Here is a 22897-nt window from a genome sequence, read left to right as displayed (position 1 = left end):
GGTGTGTTAGCATATTGTTGTTTAGAAATTTCGTTTAAGGGTGGAGATACGATGTCACTTTTACAAATGAAAAAGGAGGGTAAGTGTTGACATAGTAATGGTGTGGTTACTTAAAATGCTCTTTAATCGTATGTATTTTGCTGTGGACTACAGTTGCAACTAGAAAGAACCAACCAAAAGTGAAGTGGATGTGCATCATGAGAAATTAGATACAGTAAAATGGTCTCCAGCTCAGTTGAAATGACCACTTCAGTTTTTGTCCCAGTGAACTCCATTCAGTCCAGAGATCCTGTATCTACCTCTGTTCAGTACCTGGTAACTGGCCTGCTGTTGGAAGGGTGCAGTCTCTCTTCACGAGCTGCACCTTTCTTCTTAAGAAATGAATCTTGCAGCGTGTTCTCATGGGGTGGGACTTTTCCCTGATACTCTGAGCTTTTTGCATCTTCTCTCCTGGTGGCTCCCTGTTTAATAATAGCACATTAAAAAATGAGACGAAAAGTATAGGTTGTCTGAGGAGATGATGTTGCTGGCAATATATAGTTCTCTTTTGGATAGCCATTGATAGGAAGAAGAGTTGTCAAACGGAGTGATGCAAGTTTAATTACTTGAATTATTTTAAAAGGACATTTGACAGATACAGAATAAGCTTGCATTGCAGTGGTGGCAATAGCCTCATTTTCAAAGATGAGGACTTGGGCCAAGGAAAGGTCAGTCCAGGGAGGCTTGCCTATTCCCATCTGTTATAAAACCCCTCATAGCTGGTTTATAGTGGTACATAGGCCTCCAGTTTCTTGGGTGACTTCACCTGCAGATTAAGTGCCCAGAAATTAGTGCAGGAGCTTTGTGTCTGAAAAGTTTTGGCTAAAACATTACCTAGCAGCACAAAGGAATTGTAGCAGGGGCAGGAATGAATAGCATCTTTATTTCCAGGATAACACTTGCTTTTACAGAGAGACCATGCTTCATCTTCTGGCCGTTCCCTGTCACGTTCTGCAATGAGCAGATTTTCTCCACCACAGGGCCGTCACTGTTAATGATAGTGAAACCTTCAGCATGTAAGCAACTCTGTTGTTTGAGAACAGTGATCCATTGTGCTAGGTTGCCATCTTCTTTATGGACTAACCACAAGAGAAGGACAACAAATGTGGCCGATGAATTTCATACTTCCTTTCTGATAGAGCACAGCAATGGAAGAAACGGAGCGTGTGGGAGTTGTTTCTATCCAAATTTTGCAATGGTTGTTCACCCCAAAACCTGCCCTTGTCTTCTCCAACTTACAGTTCTTTCCCTTCCTCTGTTTTCCTTTCTCAAGCTTCTCAAACCAGTTTTATTGTGTCTTCTAGTTCCCTGGGTTCGTAGACCCAGTGTCATTCTGAGTGCATTATCCAGCCAGTTCTCATCTGTCTTCCATCACTTGAGCTCTTGCTCAGTTACCTTCCAGCTTTTGTCTGTTCTGTCTCTCCATCCTTTGGCTTTTATTTTATCCCTTTCTTTTTCCTTTCCCTCACCTGTGAGTCCTGGTTCCAGCTTCTCTGTCTGGCTACTCAGTGCTTGTGTGGTGGGTGTTAAGAGTTTGTTTGATACTGGCAGTATCTGTACACTCAGTTTTTTTGTGCCGTGGTAATCTGCAGTCTCTGGAAGGACAAATTCTCTGGGGCAGTCCTGTTCAAGCTGTAAAGCGTAGCAGAGACAGAATTACTAGCAAATGGAGCTGCCAGTTCCAAACAGCTTTCTTGAACATGTGCAAACTGAAATTTTTGCTAAAGCTTCACCAAATGTAAAGATTTATCCAAGAGAACAGAGGGACACATTCCCAGCATAAAGGAGCCCTAGACAAACGTTTGGATTTTTATTCCAAAGCATTGGACAGCAGAGCTTCCCAGGTAATAAGCTACGATTATGTGTTTTAGCACACAAAATGGTAAAATTATTTCCACCCACCTTTTCATTTTAATCTCGTTTGTAAAACAACTGTAATTGCACTGGAATCTCTAATGGGAAGGGGATAGGAGAGCTGAATGTTGCATGGTAGACTTCAGAGAAAATTTGACAAAACTATAGGCAGCTGAAAGCAAGAGCTTGAATAATGGAAACAAGTGTCACCTCTCCTGGGCAACTGTATTTGTTATGAGTAACATAGGTAACAGTAGTTCTGCTTAGCTTTTGAGTTGTTTCCCGTAGTGTTTGACAGTAAACAAGTAGGTAGCTGTTTTCAGTTCCCTTGGCTTAGCAGTTTGGATTCATATTTTCTTGTTCCAACAGTTAATGGAATGATTTCTAGCATGTTTTTTTTATTATGTTGATACTGTAAACTAGCCAAATACTTGTATGCATAGTTTTAATTGTTTTTGATAAAAGAAGATTGAATGTACTTTAAGTTTAAAAAAATTGTTTTGCCTCGGTTAGTTTGAGAGCTGTTACAATTAAAGGCATGTATTTAACACAACTGGGAGCTCTTTTTAAAAGATTTATGTTTAAAGTACCTAAAAATGAGTGTGTAGAAGTAAGACCTCAAGCAAGCAAATGAAGTCTGTATTACCACATTAAAAAAAAAAAAAATCACTTTGGCTAGCTGAAAATTGTTTTGCCCTTGAATTGAAATAGGTGAGTGTCACGACTGACTCTGTCTAGCAGTGAAATAGGCAATGCTTGCTTGCTTGTAGTGGATCTGTTAAAAAGTTTACAACTCCCCAGCTCTCAATATGAACTTTATAATGATAGAGTGTACCTTTTTTATCACCTCCTAACAAGATACACTTTTTTAACTTTTTGTTTTATTCTGAAGGGATCTACTGCCTATTTTTACGAAGTCTTGAATCTAACTTGTTGTAGGATAATGCCAGCCTGCTTTAAAATTATTTTAATAGATACATGTCTTGACTGGGAGATGAAGATTGCTATCAGAGGCTTTGAACTGGACACAGACAAAGTAGTGGCTTGAACCACTGGTATTTTCTTCCCTTTTGACCGGAATAGTTAGTTGTAGAGGGACAATTTCAGTTACAGCTTACCCTGAACTTGAACATATCAGAACAGGATTTAGAACAAATAGTTTTCAGTTTGTGTAGGTTTTTAAAGATGTGAGTATTTCAGACAGCTGATTTTTCACTTCTCTTAAGCACATCTGTATGCTGTGTCTGTTACACTGACACCAGCAACCCTCCCTGGGAAGATCCCTTTTGCTCCAACGGAGTACTTGAAAAGGACTTTGGAATAAAAGAGAATCGAATATGAGAGCTTGCACTTTTTATGTGCTTTCATGTACCAGTTGAAAGATTGTATTCAAAGGTTTAGGCTGAATTTCTAATACTTGTTTTCCTCTTTGACCTACTGGTTAACTTGTTTATTAACAAATGGTTCATGAATGAGTGAGATCTTGCTCTCATTAATAAGGAGCTTGGCTTGTTCAGCAATAGGAGGTTACTATGTTGTGCAGCCTGATTTGTAAAAATACGACCTACTAGCTGGTAAATATTAATGAGCGTTCGGACAGGAGTGGTGGGATGTGACATGTTCCTTCATACTAATAGTCTGCATCTAGGTGTCTTCAAATGAAAAATTATCGGGTTACTCAGATTATTCCAGTGTTGTAAAGAACCGACCTATTTGCTTATTTCTGAGGTTTGTGCCATTACTTACGTTAGACTGCATGCATATTACAAGTGGTATAGACAAGATTTACATGTATTTCAAGTACACTTCTAGCTGTCAAAATATTCAGGGAGCACAAATTATATTTATAGGGTTTTTGCCTAATTTCCTGTTTGTTTAATAATCTTTGATGGTTGTCTTGTAGTTGGCTGAATGACAGTAAACCATCAAGGCTGAACTGCAGGTTTGTGTCCTGAATGACCTGATGTAGGTTTATTACTGTTATGATGCACTGATCTTTGTGGGGTTTTGTTTGTTTTTTTTTCATTTTTTTATTAAATAACTTTTTTAAAAAGTATGTCAAGAGAAGAGTCTTTTTGATACATCAACAATATTGTAGGGAACAGTCGCTGGAAGAGGAAAGGCTGGAAACTTTGTAATTTTTTTTTTTGAAATGTACACAGATGTGTGCTTTGTGCTCCCCTTCCACCTCATACAGGCACATGAGAGTACGTGCCAAATGTGGATTAAAAAATATAATTTGAAATTTACTACCATATATGTTTACAGCTTATAAAGTAGCAAAATAGCTTTAAATAATCGTATCTGAACATTGGAAGAGGGGTTCGAATTGCATTTATTCCTTGAGGAATTCCTTGATCTTTTTCTCTTTTTATTTTTATTTTTTTTATTTTTATTTTCAGCAGTATCATCTAAGAAAATGCCTGTATTGTATGGTGAGAACCTCCTGCCTGTTTTGGAGCTAGGTAGGCAGGAAGAGCATCTGAATTGGTACAGTAAAATCGTTGTCACATTTTGTGAACCTTAAGTGCACATACGTGCAAAGCTAAGGCTTCAATGTCTTCAACAATTGGATGCTTTAAAGGGTACACAGTAGATCTTTTTGTGGTGACTTATGTGTGTGCCTTAATATGGTTGTGTCACCTTCATGCTCAGTACTTGGGCATGTGAGGGAAATGGTATCCCAAACCCCTTCTGTTCTTCTTAGCTGCCCTGTTAAAATGGAGTGTTCGGTTACTGCGCTTTTTTTTCCCCAGCATAGCACATTATTCCTTTTCTGCCTCATCTTCCTGATTGCAATATGTGTATTGCTGCCCGGAATGGAGTTCAGTGTGTATTTACACCAGTGTAATGGCTGGATCTTCAAGAACATGTTTTCCTGGTACCAATCACTTGGCACCATTTTCTTTGCACAGCAAATTGCCTAGCTTATATTAGTTGCATCAGTCGAGTGCCCAAGACACAGGATCTGCTGCTGCTTTGAGATTTTTGGTAAAACATATGCCATCCAGATATAATGTTTCAGACTTCTTCTGCACTGCACATATCTGCTTTCCTAGGATTAGTGTATGTACCTCATACCTGTCTGCAGCTCACTTTGGTTATGTTTGATGCTCTGATTGTGCTTCTCCACTGCTTAGAAAGAAGGTGAAAATAAACTTCTAGGAAGCTAGCACGGCTACCTCTTCATGTTTGTGGCTTTATTTGAGTTTCAGATGGAAAATAATTGGCAATAAAGATATAATCTTGTAGAAGAAAAGCTATCGGGATTTCAAGATTAGGTTTAGCAAGTGGTAGATTCATTGTGGACTCCCCTTGGTGTAGGGCAACATCAAATAGTTTGGAGGATTCTTCTGTCCGTATGCTCTGTGCCACTGCTTGCTTAGTGTGGCTGCACTGAAGCTGGGTTGTCTGTGCTGCAAGCCTCTGTCTCCCATGTCTGGAGGGCGAGTAAGAAATGGCAGATGCCTTTTCGTATGCTCATCCTTACTTTCTCATTTTTTTGTCTGATGGTAACTACCACATCATGGAAAGCTAGGGTCATTCAAATTCAGGGCTAAGGACGGATGATCTGGGAAGGTATATCTATTTCTTCACTGCCTTTTGTATTTGGCTTAAGTGATCATATTGGCTGCAGATACACAGTTAGATTCTTCAACAAGTTTTCTCCCCAGTGACCCGAGCAGTCTTTTCTTTCTGTTACTGTCCAGAACCTACTGACTGCCAAAATATACATACTCTTGAGGTGGCTGAGAACCTCAGGTTGCAGGGGTCCGTGATTCCTTTCAGAATATCAGAGCTCCAAGGTTTTGGTCAGGCTAGGGACAGACATCAAGCCTGTCAACGCTCTCCCATTTAATGCTTTTGCTGTCCAGAATTTACAGTGAGAGGCTATGCTCTCAAAGATTTGCAGGCTACTTGCAACAGAAATCATTCAGCCAGATCGCTGAGGTGGAACTGTATAGATCGTTTTTATAGCATGCTCCCAAGGAAAGCTCAGAAAGTCAGATTTCATTTAAATAAAAAAATAGGGTATTTAGGAGGAAGCGCACAGCATCAAGAAGAGGCAGCAGAAATGAGTTATATACAACATTCTCCGTGCTTTCTGAGTATTCTTGTAGCCAGCCATCTCAGTCCACAGCTGTTTTCTGATCTGGGTATTGTTTTTTTCTTCTGTTTTTAAGTTTTTGAAGGGGAAGATGAAGATTATTTCCCTGTTCTCCCCATTCTCCAACATTCTGATGTAAGACACAAATCTTTGTAGATGTATGTATACTTACCAGACTGGTTACCCACTTGCCTTTTTTGTCTCTCTGTGGAGCTAAATTTCCTAATTATCATTACTCCTACAGGGAGAATGGGGAAGTTCTGGAGAAACTTTTTTTTTTTGTAGAGATGAAGTATATCTTCAGAGTCCTTCACAGTTTCTTCCAACATGGTGCCTGAGTTGCACCTTTCATCAAGAGATTAGTCTCCCAGTTCTCTACATCTAGCTCGTCTGTGTTAGAAAGTCAGTAGTATTAGGGCTTTGTCTTTCTTGATATATTCTAAACACAGACCCTTTTGGAAGCCTGAACAGGTTGTCTGTTGTTGAAAGATCTATGTATTCAGCCATTTCTGAATACCAGTTCTCTGAATATGGGTAATGAGCTGTGGCAAGACTTGATGTGAAGCCTTACAGGTGGAGCCTTCTCTTGTGACTGATACCAGAAACATCACAAAGTCCACAGCCTGGAGCAAAGCTCCATCCAAACCTCTTCACCAAGCACTGTCATCTCTCCCACTGTGATGTGAAGTGAGTCTCTACCACAGAGCTGCTTTGCAGGAGCACTACTGATGTATTTAACTACTTGGAGTTAACCACAGAGTGCGTGTACTTGTAAACTGTCGCTCAGAAAGAGAGGTTACTTTCCAGCTGATGAAGTTCTCTGAAATACAGATTCTGTGTGCTTTCACTTCTCCTTACTTGCCCTTCAGTTTTTTAAAAATTGTATCGCTAGCTGAGTTTAAAATGAAATGGGGCCATGCATGCTTTGCCTTATATGCCAGTGCACTGAGCATGATGAATAGTGGGATTTGAACCCAAAGGAAGAAATTATCCCATCTTAAGGAGGTGTCTGTACCTGTTGTGTGAATTTGCACATAGTCTAAACTTCTGAGACAATGCTTACAGAGGTAAATACTCTCTTTCATCTGGAAATTATCCAGGAGGAATAAACAAGTGGAGGAATCCCCATATGCAATTTGTTGGTTTCTGTTAAGGAGCAGGTCAAAAGGATAATGGCTTTAGTTGCATTTGACCTTTAAAATATGTAACTTTTGATTAGACATCTTTGCTGCAGACAGCAGAAAAGATTATTCTGTCTGCCTGAAGGAGTCTGTGATAATTTAGCCTGCAGGGAAATGCTATTAAATATATTAAATAAGTTCTCTAAGATGAACAATGCATATTGATTGCCAGTTATTTGTGATGGCTTTTTGCTTTTATGATGAATTATCATTGGAAAACTTTGTTTCGGTTTAAGATCAAATAAATTAAACTGTAGGCTTTATAGTCCCCAGTTTAAACCAGCTGTAGGCCAGAAATTGCTACAAATTGTCATTATGACTACTTTTGTTTGCATCAGTTATTACAGTGGTTGCTTGTAAATGAGGAAGTTTAGTACTTAAACTAAGCCTGCTGTTGTATTCAGGTTGGTGAATAGGGCAGATACTTTGAAGAAAGTATCTAGTAAGCAGAAAGAAGCTTTAATGCTCATGCTTCATAGAATCATAGAAAGTTTTGGGTCGGAAGGGACCCCTAGAGGTCATATAGTCCAACCCCCCCCGCAGCGAGCAGGGACACCGCTAGCTAGATCAGGTTGCTCAGAGCCCTGTCCAACCTGGTCTTGAATGTTTCCAGGGATGGGGCCTCCACTACCTCTCTGGGCAATCCGTTCCAGCGTTTCACAACCCTCATTGTAAAGAATTTCTTCCTTAAGGGAAGGCAATCCCATATGCTTGTAAAATTCTCCAAAGCGGACTTAAAAGATCTGTGATTCACTTTATACGGGAAGATTTGAGTAGTTATCGACTTGAAAACTCATTATCACTTCACCTGAACTTCTTTCCAGCAGATTGCCAAACTGAGGCAGCAGCTTCAGCGCAGTAAGCAGAGCAGTCGTCACAGCAAAGAGAAAGAACGTCAGTCACCTCTCCATGGCAACCATATAGCAATCAGTCAGACTCAGGTAAGTAGATAGTTGCTTATATCAACAGCCTCCTATCTTATCAGGGTTGGGTGAATAGCCTGCTGTTGCTTCCCATCTTCCTTCTGTTTGTTTTCTTATGTGATACACTGAAATGCTTAACAACCTGATACCATTGCGTCTTTGCTGAAATTTATCTGATAGTCGTCATATAACAAAAAAAAGAAGGGTTGTAGCAGGATAGCAACTAAAATATATTAAGATGCTGTAAAAATTCTGAGCATGGTCAGATAAGACTGTGTTTCCAGGAATACTTACTTGCTTCCGAGACTAATTTTTATGGTACACTTTCAGAAGTCTCTGCTTATCTGGAAGGTATTCGCTTATCAGTTTTGCAACCCAATTTCCTCTGAGCTGGTTTAAAAAAAAAAGTATAGAAAGTAAAGAAAAAGAAAGTATCAAGGGTAAGCAGTCTGGATTGGCAGCCCAACAACTGATCAGTCTTTGAGCAGCAAGCGCAACACAACTGACTTGCTATGAACAGACTTGTAGGTCACATCTCCACATACTCATCAGTAAGAGACAGCAACGCTGTATCAACGGAGATGCGAGGGAAAATCTCATTTCCTTGTCCCATTTTAGGAGTCTTTCTGACACTTTGCTTGTTGGTCAGTTACTGGCCGGAGAGGCAATTTCCACATGACATCAAGGGAAATAATGTTGTGGTGTTTGCTTTCTAAAAAAAAAATAAAAACAGGAGTTCTAAAGCTCGGGCAAGGTTCAGGCAATGAGTTTGTGAAAGCAGTTAATCTTGTCTCATTTGACAACGCGCACATTTGAGTCCTGATTAAATTTCACCTACAGTGTGGATCCTTAACTTGGACCCCATGTTACTAACAGCGTTACTAACTATTTGAACTCCTGAAATGTTGGTTCAGTCATTGTATTTCCTAACTGCCTTTTTAAATAACTAGTGATTTACAAAGAAGAGATTGAGCCGTGATGACTGTTCGTTTACGTTCCTCCTTCTGTTTGGATAAAATCTTGTGGTTAAAACCTAAGCTTGTGATGAAGACATACAGGAAGTTGATATTCTTCCTGAAACTTTTATGCCTCTATAACAAAGGATCCCATTACATTTTGTATAGAAAATGGTTTTGCTTTCAGTCTCAGAGCAAGTTGTTGCAGGTATCTGTGCCACTCTTTATAATCACAGTAAAAAACTATGGTCTTTGACACAGACTGAAATGCACCTAGGACTCACACTTTGAAGGAACTCACTTTGGAGCTCATTTTGTTACAGCTCATGCAACATTTTGATTTCTTAAGAAGGTGTTCTCTGACAAGGCCAGTGAAGTTGTCAGTTCTGGCACCACTGTGGGAAGCCATCCTGCAGGCAGTGTGTTTTGTCAGAGAATGCCTCCACACAAGTGACATGCACCTTTGGAGCTGCACATTGTGCAAGACTCATTAGGCAAGTACTCAAAAAAAAAAAGTTTACTTTTTCTCTTAAGCATCCTGTGATTTTTGTGAACAAGAGGAAGACTTATATTGGGAAGTGAATGCTTTTCATGGCTGTCAGCGCAGATGCATCTACTATGCTATGTAGCTGCTGCCAAGGTAAAGCTTTTGAGGTTGATGGTGCAAGATGCATATGTGCACTCTTGTGAATGGTTCCTGTCGGTAACAGAGCTCCACTCCCAACAGGTTTTTCTGAAAACTGTACTTGTATTTATGTACTTGATTCTTAAACTCGAAATGATTCCTTTTAAGACCTTTGACATAAAGTTCTGAAAAGCAGTAAGCTAATGAAATTAGAAGGTTCAGAATGAATGCTTTATTTTTCGTTCACTAAAGCCAACCACAAGAGAATAAAAGTGCATTAAGTGAATATTTCAGTTGAGTTGTTAAGCTTTAGGAATGTTACAAAAAGCTTCAGGAATGTTACAAAAAGCTTTAGGAATATTACGAAGTGCCTTTTGGATCCCAGTTAAACCATCAGCATCAGCACCTCGTGTGGTCCCCGTACCCCTACTGCATATTCTGTAGTCTATACATCTGGGAAGTACATACACCTGCCTACTGACTGATAAGCAAACTAGTAGAATGCTTTTACCATAGAACACTTCTTTGAGTAAAGTTAGAGGTGATTTTAGCGGCTTTTAATTTATGCAAGCATTTCTTTTTATTTAAATTTGCTAAGTAAAGATGGTCTTCTAGATGGCACAGTTAATACGCTGCATCTTACTTTTTAGGTTTTTTAATACTGGTCTCAGAATTCTGTCTTTATTCCATTTTCCAACATCAAGTCATGTGCTCCCTGCCTTCTAGGCTTCTATTTCCAGATCAGTCCCTATGCCACTGTCAAACATTTCAGTGCCAAAATCAACTGTTTCACGTGTGCCGTGTAATGTAGAAGGAATAAGCCCTGAACTGGAAAAAGTATTCATAAAGGAAAACAGTGGAAAAGAAGAAATATCGAAGGTAAGCTTATATTAACTTGTTTATGGTTGTTTTTTCTGTGTGATCTATAAACACACGGGAAACCTTCCTCGTGAGAAACCTTCCTCGTGGCTGAAATTACAAATAGTTTTCTTCAAAGAACTGTTTGTTTGAAAATTTGCTTTCAGTGTTTTAGGGTGGTGTTTGGTTTTTTTAGGGTTTTTTTTTAAGGGCTCCTGGCCAAACTTTGTTTAGAATGCCCTTTCTGGAGAGAACTTTAAAGTTTTCGTGCGAAATGCAAGTGCTTGAAAATTTAGATACTTCAGGCTACAGTAGTAAGCAATGAAGAGATGAGGAGATTAATTTATTTGCTCCATTTTGCATTCTTTTTGTTAGGCAAGACTTAATTTTCCTGTGCTATGCTCTGGTTTTTGATTTTAATGCTTTTCTTCCATAAGCTGAATGTGAACCATTTTACATCTGTGAAATGGCTATGATCTGTCATGGGAGATCTTCGTATGGGAAGTACTGACAAACGGGGCACCTTTGCCTATGTGGGAGGACAGGAGCATTGGAATTGTCATTGAGGAGCACTGGAGTGCTTAGATGACTCTTAAAATGTGAAATACTTGGTTTACAGCCACTGTTTCATTAAAAGTTTCTGCTGTGCGATGAACTACTCTATACTGTTTTTTCTAATCTTCTCTAAGATGCAAGTTCTTTTCTTGTGAATGTTCATGTAGTAGCAATTCAATGTACAAGTCAAGCTATAAAACTGTAATCAGACATTTAAGATTCCAGAACCTGGTATTTGTAGTTCTTCATATTGGCAGTAAAATTAAAAAGCTTTGGAATGGTCTTGGCTTCTCCAGAGAATTAGTTGTGTGGACAAAGCAGTCTAAAGAATGAAATGCTGTAGTAGTAGATGTTTTATGCGAAGTTTGCTTTCTTAAGGCTGTCTGGTCCCTGTAGAAGGGGTGGATGTTGTGACAGGGGAATAAAGAAAAAACAAATACAGAAACAGAAATCCCAAATCAATAAAGCTTGTTGCACCATCTCCAAAGGAGTATAAAAAGGTATGTATTACAGTGCTACCATTGATGTTGATATGGCTAGGGTTGTAATCCCCTTTGATTAGAGGAAATTTCATTTATTTATCAGACAAATGATCTTCATAAATGTTGTCCTTGGGTTTTAACAACTTATTGCTTGAGATGCAGCACTCAGTCTCTCGTAAGTTACTGAATGTACTGGCTCTGATCCAGCAAAACAGTGAAGCACATACTTAAGTGCATTGTTGGCCTGGGGCCAGAGGTGCTCAGCAGTTTATGCAACCAAGGCAATAGTGAACCCTTCCTCCAAACATCTAGCTGGGGAGAGTCTTCAGACACAGAAGTAGTCATAAATTTGACATTGCCCTTGAAGTCAAGTTCATGTTTGTGGGCAGAGGGTTGTTTCCTACTATGTAACCGTTAATTTCTGTGAAGTCTGGACTAGTGGGACCTGAAGTGGGACTCCTAGCACTGTCTTTGAGCTTACTAGAACTCATAGCTTACTTATGGAAGATCCTAATAAGAGTAATTTACTCAATCTTACTGCTGTGAACTTTCTCCTAATACAAAAATTTAGCTGCTTTTTAGCCTGGGGGAGTTGGGGCAGCTGGGTTAAAGGTTAGGAATTACTGAACAAAAGACAAACCATAGGAAACCAAACTTCATTATTTTCACTGCTAGTGAAAAAATTTGTTTTTTCTTTCCATTTTCTGCCATTCTTTCTAGCTGTAACATTAGGTATTTTTAGAAAGTGTTTTAAAACAGCAGTCGTAGGGAATTGGTTGCTTTGGGTGATGTGAGAAGAATAAATTATTCTAGACTCACATGTAAGACTGGCGTGCATCTAGATTTTCAGCTGATTTTTCTTAACCTGTTTCCATGTTTACTTCACAGTTTCAACAGTGCATGTTCAAAACTTAATTTTCATGTGAATTGATCTATCCAGCTGCATAAAACACATTGTGCCCTATTGTGAATCTGTATTCATTTTGTAGAATATTAGATTTCAAATTTCATAGAATTTACCAGGAAAGTTTTTGGGAATAACATGTAACCTGCTAAAGGCATTGAGAAGGAATGTTACCTCTATTTTATGTGCAGCTCACTACCTAATTGTTTAATCATTTTGTTTTTTTCAGAATTAGGTACTATGTTAGTAGCTTTCTGATTTCTTCCGTTATATTTCGATAACCATGTTTGGGCTATCCCCAGTAAAATAAAATGCATTTTAGTTCTGTTAACTTTTATAATTTTAGTCTAGTGTTCTTGAATTTTTTCTGTTAGTCTCTCATCTCTTCAGTATAAACTTGTGACTTTTTTTTTAGCAAACTCTTTCTTACTGCATATATTGAAATCAGACTAGGTTATATATAGGACAAAAATGACCTTAAGTTTAAAGCAGTTTTATGGATAGTTTTATGGATATTACTTGAATTACTTTTTTAATTTGGCTCCCAGTTAAAATGGGTACCCAGTGAAACTCTCCTCCCAGTTTCAAACTTTTTTGCTTGGTCTTCAGATACACAAGTCAATTTATTTCTTAGAATTGTGGGGTTTTTTTTTTGTTTTGTAGGGTTACATGCTTTCTGTGTTCCCTTTTGCTGGCTTAAATTTTTGTAACCCTACTTCTTACAAAATGTATAAAATGATTTGGAATGTGTCTTGTGTCTTAGCTCATGCTGACTTGGTTCTGTAAGTTCTTTGAAACGCCCTTTGTTTTTTTTAAATAATATTTTAATGATAGTAGAAGTTGTACTTCTAGAAGGACAATTACTTACAAAAGTAAAAATAATTATTGCAGACATTAGTCTTGTTATTTTTGTTTCACAAAGATAGTTGATGGTACAGTAATGTCATTATGTCATTACCTTTTAATAATATAATTGACCACACAGTTTAGAGGGGTTGCATTGTAAGTGGTGAAAACATTCCAAGTATTTAATTCTTTTCAGTTTAGCAATGTATGTGTGTATTTTTTCAGATAATTAATCTCGCTTAGCTAACTAAGGGCGTTCTCTTTTTTCTTTCATAAAACCAAGTTAAAGTTGGCTTTTTTGAGTCACATTTTAAATTGCCTCTTTCTGCTCAGGTTTATTAATTAAAGTTTAATTCATTTTCTAATGCATTTATTCAAAGGTCCTGGATATATTTTTATATTTGTACTTCCTGTTTTATAACTTGTTGAGTAGCTTTCCACGAAATTGTGTTGGTGTGTCTTTGTTCCCACCATATCTTGTAAGAGGGAATCGGCTTTTTGTGAGGTTGTGACAGACTTCTGTCACTGTCCCGCTGTGACTCCACAACACAAACATTGGAGACAGTACAAGAAGATGATGGACTTGCTGTAGGGAGTGGGCAGTAAGAGATTCCATCCTCGAGATTACATTGCAAAAATAATAAGTGCCCTGTAGCAGGGCACAGACACGTTCATAGGTCTCTTAGTAGGAGAAAAGTAGTACTGGAACTATCAAGGATACAGAAGTAATTAGAAATGAAGCAATTTTGATGGACTGTCACACAATATAAGTAACATGATTGATGTGTTTCTTGTTTGATATCTAATGCTTCTGGAAATAGATAGCAAGATGGTTTTATGTACCTATCAGAAAAATTAATCCTGTAATAAAAGGACTTTTTCTAATATGTCCAGAAGCAGAGGATCCTTACTTAAATCTTCATAGCCTTCATCTGAAAAATCTGGTTTTTTCCACATGCTTCTTCCCAGGATAAATTATGTTTTTTTCAACTTGCACCTTATCTAATGCATGGATGACTTCAGTGATGCCAGAAGGAATAAGCGCTTTTCTACTTCTGCCTTTGTGTTCCAGTCTAGGAAATGGTTTTTAAATCAAAAGCATTGAACACTTTGCTCTCAAGAAGTTGCCTCCCAAACAGATGTAAGGCTTGTGAGAACAGATTAATTTAAGGCTCCCATTGGTATATTAAATCATATAGCATTCTTGTTTTTTTTCCAGTGAAAAGATCAATACTGAAAACTATGTGGTGAATTTTAACAGTGTATTGAAAAATTCATACTGTTGTCAAATTGAGCATTTCCATACCTTTGCAGGAAGATGAGAGTAGTATGTCAGTATGTCCAAGAACACACTGTTCCATAGGGGTTGGCAGGTGTCCTGTTGGAGTGCATTTGGCATAATGTTAGTACATGACTGGACACTCTTAAGAAAGAAAAGAAAAAAAAAACCCAACAAAAAAAAACCCAACAAAAAAAAAAACCAACAAAAAAGCACCACCCACTGAAAAAAAACCAACAGTATATAGAATGCAGTAATTTCTAGTTGTTTTCTATGCATGGAGTTATGAAAACTAATACCAGCTGTACCAAATTAGTTACCCTATTTCTTATGTTCAAAGGTTGTGAGGACTTCAGTTTCTAGAATAGTTTAGGCATGACTCAGGGAAAGTAACTTCTAAAGTATTTTTTAATGTTGTTCAAGTTTAATATGCTTAATACATAAAGTTTTTATAAAACAGAATACTTTTATATTTTCAAGAAGTTTTTTGCACTTGTCAAAACTTGGATTCAATATTAAGGGAAAGATAAATATAGAAGCAAAGTAATGTGAAATATTTACTGGCATTTTCTATGCCTTGAAAGTTGTTTTACCTGGAAAGTGATAAATATTTAGCTTTTTCTACTTGTGTGTATATTTAGAGGCATGTCTAAAAATATAGATAACTTTTTGTACCTCAATTTTTAATTCAGTGGAGGTTGAAATACATGATTTGGGATATACTTCCTGACTAAATAAGACTACGTTGTTCTTTCCAGGGGTGGAGGAACATGTGTGCTATCCTGAAGTCTTTAATTACGTGATCACTTACTGTGTTTTTCCCGTCCCTGGAATCCTTGCTTTACCTGTTACGTAGAGCATAGTATATGCACTTAATCAGCAGCTGTTTGGTGTTTTTGTTTTCTCCTCGTTAGCTGCGTGTCCTAATACTCACTATTAAACCTTGCTTTGACGTCAGAAGGCTAGATTTCTTCCTGGATTTTTGCTTCTGTATAATAGGCGAGAAATTTTGTTTTTATCACACCTGTGTGAGAAGAAAGATGTTATTGTCTGCACTTTGTGGATGGAGAAACATGAATTCATCAGGGTTCTGTAATGTGATTCTTCAAATAGCTCAGGAAACTGCATGCCATTTTAAGAGTTTGAAGTGTGCCTGCCATAGTCTCCTTCTGCATCTGTGAATGTTGAAGACTTTGCAAATCAGCCCTACGTAGACTGGGCATCCAGAAAAGATGCCATGAAATAGAGAGGTTGGTATGGATGACTTCCTGGTGTCTCATAGATTTTTTTTTTTTTTTTTTTTTTGTGGCAGACACGGAAATAAAAATGCTGTTCTGCATGGCAGCTATTTTTTCGGTTACGCTAATTACGAGACTGTTTTCTTTCTGCAGCTTCAGTCTTGTTTTCTACCTCTCTTCTGTCTGCAGAACAAATGATATAATGCTTCAGGTCTGTCTTGTGCGCTGAATGAGTCATGGCCTGTTGGGGGTGATGGGAATAGCAACATGTAGTTGTGTTGTAACGCGTACGCAATGTGAGCCGAGCTGTTGGAACAGACCACACAGCTGTGTCCAAACTTTTCAGCATTTGATGTAGCAACTGTAATGTTCTCTTCATAGTCTGTTTCTTTGCAAATAATTGAAATGTGAAATGTGGTATTAACTGGAAGGTACGTAAGAAGAAAAGGATCTTCCTGCTCTCCTGCATCTGTCTCTTTGTATAATATGTGGTGGTTCTCTGAGTAGGCTGTTGCTGAAAAGGGGAGAAAGGGATACTCAGTCAATAGGTTTCATGTCCGCATTGCTAGGAAAAGCAGTGGGTTGAACTTTAGGTGCTGGAACAAGCTGTTACAGTTTTGCAATATATCTGGAAGAGGAAAGCAATAAAATAAAAATGTTCACTTGAAGTGAGAAGGAAAAAGACTTTAATTTTTTGTAGCTAGGACATTTAAGCTGTTCTCTATGGCTTGAGTACAGTCCTCACTAAAGTGAGGATAAAAATGATATTTAAGTCTTGCAGGCATTTTTTTCCCCATTCACTTTTAAGAAAAACTGCAATTCTCATTTGATTTCTTACAATTAAAGCAGTGCTGTCTTTATGATAAAACTAATTTTCCACTGGGAAGTCCAAGTAAGTAGAGCGTGCCAATCTACTGCTGTGAACATGTCTGCGCAGTATATTGCAGAATGGGGTGCAAGATCACTCTGGACAGTGCCAATTGGACTGATGTGAGTAAGGCAGTGCTTACTAGCGTTGGTTCAAGACAAAGCTTCTGAACCTGTGCATCATCTACTTGGTTGCCATTTTGTCAGAGGTCACTTATAGAAGTGAAGCATGGAATGTAGAGGTGAGCTAGAGAATCACAACTTACTGGCAAAACTTGGATGCTTTACTTTATAGTTGTAATTCAGTTGGTTGTTACAGCAATAGCGTGCCATTGTGTTTGACATTTTCTACTTTTATCCGAATGTGATCTTTGTAAGGGTACTTGTTTTTCTTTCATAATAACAGTGACCTTTATTGGAAATTGTTTTACTAAGTATAATTAGAGATAGATTTGTTGGGGTAGTTGGCTTTTTTAAACTATGACAAAAAATCTAAAAACATAATACTAGCCTGTGTTGAAGTGCCTTCTGGTGTTAACTTTGCACGAAGAGGATTCCAGGTTGGCTTGGAACACCTGCACGTTGTCCCAGCATTCAGTGATATTAATGTAGCTGTGTCCATTGTACATACTATTGTTTTTTCATGTAAAAGTTGTTCATGGAAAAATAGCTTGTTTGCTGTTCTTCAGGCCTTGCCTCACTGCTTCAGTTATGAGTGCTACAGGCTGACATTGCTTATGAGTTTGATCTTTTCTCTGTAACCTGAATTGCTTGTTTCTCTTGCAGCCTTTGGATATCCCTGACGGTCGAAGGGCCCCGTTACCTGCTCACTATCGTAGTAGTAGTACACGAAGCATTGACACTCAGACTCCATCTGTCCAGGAGCGCAGCAGCAGCTGCAGCAGTCATTCACCATGTGTCTCTCCCTTTTGCCCTCCTGAATCTCAGGATGGGAGTCCTTGCTCAACAGAAGATTTACTCTATGACCGTGACAAAGGTGAGAGTAGAATGGCCCGCCTTTACCTATGGGAGGCATGTGATGTCCTGCTTTTGCAACTACCTTCATTTTACTCATTACATCAATTTTCATTTTTGTTTGATGGTTGTGGAGGGATTGAGGATTTATCTTAAAATTGGTTTTGTTTGTTTACATATCTTTTTCCCTCTTGTTTGTGAAACTTCACAAACATCTTCCATAAATACGTCAGAGGAGCACAGCAAAGTCTTAACTATTTATGAAGATTCTAATGTGAAGAATTCAGACTGTGACATGTTTATGTTTAAAAAAGTTTTCAAGAAGGTTTGTTGTAGACTGTATATTCATCATGGGTGAGTTACTTGCTGATCAAAATGGATATGATGAAGTTTTTGGACTGCTTTTAAAAGTACTCAGCTTCTAAACTCTTCAATTCCACTTGAAGCTATTTGGTGAGGAGCTCAGAGATGAGTTTGACCAGTCTGATGGAGCGTGATTACTTGTCTGTGTATGTTGCATAACAACCCCAAATTTCTGAATAATTTATGTGTTTATATGTCAATGTCCTGCATTTTTTTCAAAGTCTGTAAAATGTCATTTGGTTTTGTAGAGGGAGTAAACTGGATTTTCAGTAATTAAGTTACTGACAGAACATGTAGTATGAAAATATAGGCACCAGTGTAAGACTTTGTGGTTTGTTTTTTTTTTTTTTTTGGACAACTGTTTACTACTGAAATTATTCTTGGGCTTCTGGTCAGCTAGCTGGAAACATGGACTTAAGTTCGGAGGGGTGCAGGGTTTGGGTAAAACATGGAAGCTAACAGTAGTAAGTTTCACAGAGGAAACGAAAACTTTTAAGATAATGGTGTAGATTTACTAATGAGGTAAGGACAGTATGTTGAGGTTATAATTCAGGTTAGGCTTTTTTCTGCAAGTGTTCTCTGTTCTATAATTCTTAAAGTAATTTGGGAACAAGATCGGAGAAGGCAGTGGCAGAAATACTAGGTTTTCTTGGTTTCTGAAAAGTATTGCTTTTCCCATCTTGGATTTAAAACGAAGTAGTGAAAACAAATCCACCTGCCCAAACCCTGCACTGGGGGTAGGTGTGCGCGTGTGTGAGTTAACCACATCAACGTAAAACTCTTAGCTCAACCGTGGTAGTTGGCCATGCTCCAAAAATATCAGATATTAGCTCTCCCCCCTCCTCCCCCCTTCTTTCTTACAGTAAGCATGGGAATTGTAATGTGTTGTCATGACTGGATCACTATAGAGACATCCACTAAAGCATTAGCACACAAGGAAATGTCTTGACAGGTAAATTTGTTCATATATGTCCTGATAGCAAATAGAAGTTAAAAAGGGAGGAAATAAAAAAAAAAAAAAAGGGAAAAAGAAAAACAGGAAAAAAAAACCCTCCCAAAAAACCCCACAACAATTCCTTTTGCAGTTGGTACTCAGTTATCACAGTCATTGGAATTTTCAGTGGTTCTTCATTGGCACTAGCGAGTGAAGACAGTTTGAAATAGTCTAACCTTCTTAATGCTTTGCAAGGGTTTTCATCTCCTGTCTTGGAGTTTTTGAATATTTTATTGGAGTAAAATTTATTGCTGAACTTCACAATGAGGAGATACTTATTTGCTGATTTTGGTTTTAAGACTGTCTTTAATGCTAGGTTTGTATCAAAAGTCTGCTTTAGTAGTAGCATATAGGTGACGGTGATAAACAGCCAGATTTGTAAAGTTAAAACTACATTTTTAAATTAGTTTGAGTAAGGTACTTAATATTGTGCTTACGAAAGATAAAAGCTTGAACTGCTCATCACAACTTTGTTCTTTAAGGACAAGATAAAAACTAGAAAAATGCATAGTGGTTTTCCAAGAGAAAGTAATTTGTTCAGAGGTTGTAGAAGTATAGTCAGAAAGGTGCCTTTTACTCTCAGGTCATTAAGATCCCACAGGCCAGTTGTTATGAATGAGAATGTTAACTTCAAAATAGTTAAATTATAGATAAATGAGGGATTAGGTAGATATTATAAGGAAATAGCAAGTTTTGAGAGACAGATTATTAATATCTGTTTTGAATGTTAACTGCTGTATAAAACAAAAATCATGGAGTTTTTCGCACCTTTATTTTAAGGGTTTTTGTGATGCTAGAATAGAACTATCATGAGTTTGCTGTGAGGCCTGGCAAGTTTTGAAAAATGCATTGTATAACCAAACATAGAGATTTTTAAACCCCAGATATTTTTCTATTTCTTTTCTCAAGTTGAGGTTTTGTTTTCCTCTCTATGGGAATAACTTGGGTTTACCATTAAAAAATATAATTATCAGCTTTGTGTATGCTCCTGAGTGTGTTGCTGAATAGGAAAGGAAGGTTAGTAGTTTGTCTTGAGAGACATGAGCAGTGAGAGAAGCCAGTGCTCTGTACAGACACAGCACTGCTTTACATTACTAAAGCATCTTTTATTTCTTGTGCAAAGCTGTGCTTTGGCCTGAGGCACTCACAGCTGCTTTTGGACTGTATCAGCTGTTTGGTTTACATTTCTGCAAGAAGCTGCTAAATCTATTTAATTTTTCAACAGAAGGTGAAAGCTTAATTTCAGAAAGACCCACAATACATACTCCAAATGGAGCACTGGTACGAAATGGTGTGGATTGGAGCAGAGAGGGAAAGGTGGGATATGGCACTGTAATGGCACCTGGCTTTATGATTTTGTTTTTAAATACCAACCTATTGCAAGGTAGGTGACTGCCTTGGTGCTTTAAAACTCCCAGTTTCATGAGATCTCTTTTACGATACTCTGGTCCATGAGACTATTAATTCAGAGTGCTACATAGCATATTTAGTAGCTGTGACAGAGGTGAAGTTCAAAGGCATCCTAAGGTGTAACCAGATGAAATTTGGGCATTTCTTGTACAAAAATAGATAGTGTAACCTGTTTTTCAGGGATTTTGATTTCGGTGCTTTTGTGTAGCATTGTGTGTTCCCACTGTTGCTACCAGGCTGTTACAAGCAACGTGTTCATGAAGATGAGATGAAGATACTTTTTAACTTTTGGGCATCTGATTCACAGTTTTTAAAATGAAAATTGTGTGTGAAGTCTTTGGATAGTCTTAGGAAACAAAGGTATTTTTGAACCTATCAGAACAAATCCCAAGGCTCGCTGGCAAAGTTTCCTGTTTCCTCTAAGTTTTTTCATTCACAAAATTGTTTTACAGATTCTTTTTTAGTTTGCCTCCTTTGTTGCTCTGATATATGCAAGCTAAAATCTGTGGTATTACATCTTGTGGTTAAAATTGTAATTAAACACTAAAAATGCTATCTTAGGCATTTTCTAGATAACAGAATATATCCATTTTGAATTTTTATGTTTGAAAATTCTGTGTAATAAGGCTCCATATTGTCTGCTGTGTGGTTATGGTAACAAAACTCACTTTAAAGGTTACATCTGTGAATCTTCAATCATTGTCACCTCAGTGAGGTTTGATTAGTTGGCTGACATACGCCAGCAGAGCACGCCCTGCTGGTGGAAGCCTGGGAGATGCAGGCGTGTCCGCTGACATAAAGGCTTGCACAGTGCTGCATCTCAGACAGGAAAAAAAAAAAAAAGTGTAAATAGCACAGTTTGAGAATACACATTTGCAAGGTAATTAAGGATTAATAATGTGACAGTTTAGCATTTAAGAGCTTACAGAATATACAAGTGGAGGCTGGCTTAAGCGGTAAATTCCACCTCTTACCACTTTAATTCGTGGCCTGTGTTCCCACTACTCTTCTGTTCTCACACTGCTGCTGTACGTGTAGGGCCAACACCGAGCTTGTACGTGTGAGCCGCCTAATAACCACACATATTTTTCAAATAGTAGTGCGGCATGTGTTTGGTCAAAACGAAAAGCTAACAACTTAGTAAGATTTAAAAGCAGGGAGGGTATAGAGAGAAACAGAATTGTTATACAATGGTTGAATTATACAGTACAATATTTTTTTTTTTACTTGTTGAACAGCTGTCTTATATAGAAATTTTCAGCCAGATAGGGCTAAATAAACTCAAAACTTGATTGAAAACTGAACTGGCTAGACGAGACTCTTAAATCTTCCAAGAACTGACTTAATTTTGAATTCAGTTTGGTTCTTTCCTTGGATGTACTTCCACAGTTTTCCACAATTTGGTGGAATGAACAGTAGCACATTTTATGTCTCAGAGTTTTTAAATAGAAACTTGGATCTTCAATTTTAAATATTAGAAGGAGGAAACAAACTGTCTGGGTTCTGTTAATGATTTCTGTGTTTGGAATGAACTGTGTGGGCCAACAGTGGAAGGATGCCAACAGGACCATCATGCTCCCAGCTTGGCAAATATCTGTATTGTCTCTAAGCTTTTTCTGCCTTCATACAGTTAACACCTAAAAGTCTGTAAATAGAAGTTCTGTGTGAACTCTGCAGCAGGAAAGAGCTGAATAATCAATACTCTGCTGAGGTTCACTTCAACTTTTTTTTTTTTCTCATATCTTTCATAGTAAATCTCCAAAGGAAAGCGTGACATTTGAGTTGATTTCTGTCTTGTAAGAGGAAGCAGAGATGTTTCAAACCTCTAATGCTTAGCCTTTGTGTTTGAGTCATGGTTATACAAATGTTTATGTAGTTACTGTTTGCAGGCTGTTAAAGACAACCTTATATGCTTCAGTTAATCTAGATCATAGTGCTTGAAGCTTTGGTTGGTTTTCCACTGTTGCTGAAAAGGCACACATGAGCAGCAACAGAATAAACAAAGGTATCTGAGTGAAAAATGGTAAGGTACCCCACATCGGTGGGAAGACTCAAAAGGAGCTAAAGCAAGAGCAGTTATTTCTCTCCAAATAAGGTGTGTAAGTTGGGGGTTCTTCCTTAACCTTGCCATTTAATTTCATTTTTTTAATTGTAAGCCCAAGCAGAGAATAGGGAGAGGCTAATACTAGCCTGAGATAGGTGTTGCTCTTTGGAGAGGTAGAAGCCACTGCAGAAAGCTAATTTTCTGTGAGTAATTATTTTTGTATCTACTTTATTTCCTTAATGCATTGAATATCACGTTGTCAAGAGAAGTGTTTAAAGTGAACCCTTTTGTAGGCTTAATTTTTCCAACTGTTGTGCTTCTGTCGTTACCAAAGTGGAGTTTCACCTCTTCCATTTTCCAAGAAGTACAAAGAAATCTGCCCATTGCCTTGTATCC

At 37.9% G+C, this 22897-nt stretch overlaps 1 protein-coding gene across 4 annotated transcripts in view; it reads left to right on the top strand.

Annotated features, from left to right (window-relative positions):
- The window catches only part of GLCCI1 (glucocorticoid induced 1), a 59234-nt gene that overhangs the window by 31049 nt on the left and 5288 nt on the right, over window positions 1-22897 (top strand). For 2 of the 4 annotated variants that reach the window (XM_075419286.1, XM_075419289.1), the window contains exons 4-6: window positions 8010-8123; window positions 10413-10565; window positions 17502-17712. In XM_075419286.1, the coding sequence (XP_075275401.1) occupies window positions 8010-8123; window positions 10413-10565; window positions 17502-17712 (478 nt within the window). Of the gene's footprint in view, window positions 1-8006; window positions 8124-10412; window positions 10566-17501; window positions 17713-22897 lie in introns of all 4 variants that reach the window. The other 2 variants (XM_075419285.1, XM_075419288.1) reach the window with 1 other exon arrangement.

The sequence above is a fragment of the Opisthocomus hoazin genome, chromosome 4 (genome assembly GCF_030867145.1).
Source record: "Opisthocomus hoazin isolate bOpiHoa1 chromosome 4, bOpiHoa1.hap1, whole genome shotgun sequence".
NCBI lineage: Eukaryota > Metazoa > Chordata > Aves > Opisthocomiformes > Opisthocomidae > Opisthocomus > Opisthocomus hoazin.
This window is presented reverse-complemented; position numbering and strand designations above follow the sequence as displayed.